Source organism: Mastomys coucha, unplaced genomic scaffold (assembly GCF_008632895.1).
Source record: "Mastomys coucha isolate ucsf_1 unplaced genomic scaffold, UCSF_Mcou_1 pScaffold5, whole genome shotgun sequence".
Classification (NCBI taxonomy): Eukaryota; Metazoa; Chordata; class Mammalia; order Rodentia; family Muridae; genus Mastomys; species Mastomys coucha.
In genome coordinates this window covers 53255291-53257398 of record NW_022196911.1, presented here as the reverse complement: position 1 = coordinate 53257398, position 2108 = coordinate 53255291, and the positions used below count along the sequence as shown (strand labels likewise).

The 2108-nt window shown below is 46.2% G+C and overlaps 1 protein-coding gene across 2 annotated transcripts in view; it reads right to left on the bottom strand.

Moving 5' to 3' along the window:
- LOC116077685 (T-cell-specific guanine nucleotide triphosphate-binding protein 1-like) overlaps positions 1 to 1131 on the bottom strand; it is an 8318-nt gene extending 7187 nt beyond the window's left edge. The window contains exons 1-2 of one of the 2 annotated variants that reach the window (XM_031352396.1): positions 1085 to 1131; positions 421 to 466 (exon numbers count right to left, since the gene is read on the bottom strand). Coding sequence is in view for 1 of the 2 variants with exons in the window: in XM_031352395.1 (XP_031208255.1) it covers positions 1085 to 1105 (21 nt within the window). In the remaining variant the exon portion in view is untranslated. The remainder of the gene's footprint in view (positions 1 to 420; positions 467 to 1084) is intronic. The other variant, XM_031352395.1, reaches the window with a different exon arrangement.
- Positions 1132 to 2108: the final 977 nt, after the last annotated feature.

Sequence of the window (2108 nt, the reverse complement as noted above, 5' to 3'; positions counted from 1 at the left end):
TTTTTTTGTTTTTGAGACAGTTTTACTGTGTAGTCCTGGTTAGCCTAGAACTCAATACGTAGACCAGGCTGGCCTCAAACTCACAGAAGCCCACTTGCCTCTACCTCCTGAGTGCTGGGATTAAAGGTACTCAATTAATTCCTCAATGGACTGAAATTGACTTGGTTCAGCTCCTGTGGGTGTGGCTCCTGCCCTTTTCTCTCATTGGAGATTCTGCTCACCCAAAGGCCTCTGCTGCTTGGATACTGTTAGCTAGACGGAAGCCATGTGTGCATTCTTCTTTACCAGTATCTTGAACTTTGTTTTCTCTTTCTCCCCATTTCTAGCTGTACTTGGGTCTTTGATCCACTCTGAGCTGTGGTTTGCAGAGGCAGACAGACAGACATGTTATTCTTCTGTGTGTGCATACACACACCCTACCTGTCATTTCTCCTTGTTTCTCCCACCTTGGTCAAGAATATGCAGGCTGGAGAGAAAGCACAGCAGTTAGGAGCACTGGCTGCTCTTGTGGAGGACCCAGGATTCCCAGCACCCACATGATAGCCGACAACCACCTGGAACTCTGGTTCTAGGAGACCTGAAGCCCTCTTCTGATTTCTGCACCCACTGAACAAAGTCATAGACACATATACAGGCAAAACATCAACACACATAAAATAAGAAAATTAAATGGGGGAAAAAACTGTGGTATTTTGGATAAAAATGTCCCCATAGGCTCATATATAACATTATTTGGCCCCCAAGTAGTTGAACTGTTTTGGAAGGATTAAGAAGTGTGGCAAGTTCCAAGACAGCCAGGGCTACCCACAGAAATCCTGTCTCAAAAATCCAAAAACAAACAAACAAGCACAACAACAAAAAAAGGAAGAGCCTGGAATTGAGGATTTTGGTTAAAATGTTCCTACTATGAGTAGCAGAGATTCAAGCAATCCACATCAAAACACCAATGCTATATTTCAAGGAGAGAGGAAGGTATCTATGAGAGTCAACAGTAGTGGTTTGGTAACTTAGTCAGGGTTTCTATTCCTGCACAAACATCGTGACCAAGAAACAAGTTGGGGAGGAAAGGGTTTATTTGGCTTACTTCCATATTGCTGTTCATCATCACCAAAGGAAGTCAGGACTGGAACTCAAGCAGGTCAGGAAGCAGGAGCTGATGCAGAGGCCATGGAGAGATATTCCTTGCTTGCTTGCTTCTCCTTGCTTGCTCAACCTGCTCTCTTGTAGAGCCCCAGACTTCCAGCCCAGGGATGGCACCACCCACAAGGGGCAATTGAGAAAATGCCCCACAGCTGGATCTCATGGAGGCACTCCCCCAACTGAAGCTCCCTTCTGTGATAACTCCAGCCTGTGTCAAGTTGACACACAAAACTAGCCAGTACAATTGACCCCATGTCAACTTGACACAAAAACACATCACTATTAAGCCTCAACCCTTATGTTCTTATTCATCCCCAAGATCTAAAGTCCCACAGTCTTTACATATAAAATTCAAAGTCTCTTAACTGTGGGCTCCACTAAAATACATTCTTCCTTCAAGAGGGAAAAATATCAGGGCACAGTCACAATCAAAAGCAAAACCAATGTCTGGGATTCAACTCACGATCTTCTGGGCTCCTCTAAGGGCTTAACCGGTCACTTCTCCAGCTCTGCCCTTTGCAGCACACAGCTTGTCTTCTGGGCTCCAGACAACTGTACTCCACTGCTGCTGCTGTCCTTGGTGGTCATTCATGGTACTGTCATCACTAAAACAATGTCTTCTGCTGTAACTAGGCTTCACCAATAGCCTCTCATAAGCTTGCTTCATGGTGCCAAGCCTCAACTCCTTTGCATGACCCCTTCAGTCCTGGGCCATCAATTGCAAACCAATGCTGCCCCTTCATCAATGGCCTTCCATGGCCTCTCACTGTGTCGAGCCTCAGCTGCTCTTCATAGACCCCTTCAGTCCTGGGCCATCAATTGCAAACCGATGCTGCCCCTTCACCAATGTCCTTCAATGGCCTCTCACTGTGTCGAGCCTCAGCTGCTCTTCATGACCCTTTCATGCTGTCAAAACCAGTACCACCTGGGTGACTCTTATACATTACCAAGTCCTGCTGCAGCACAAG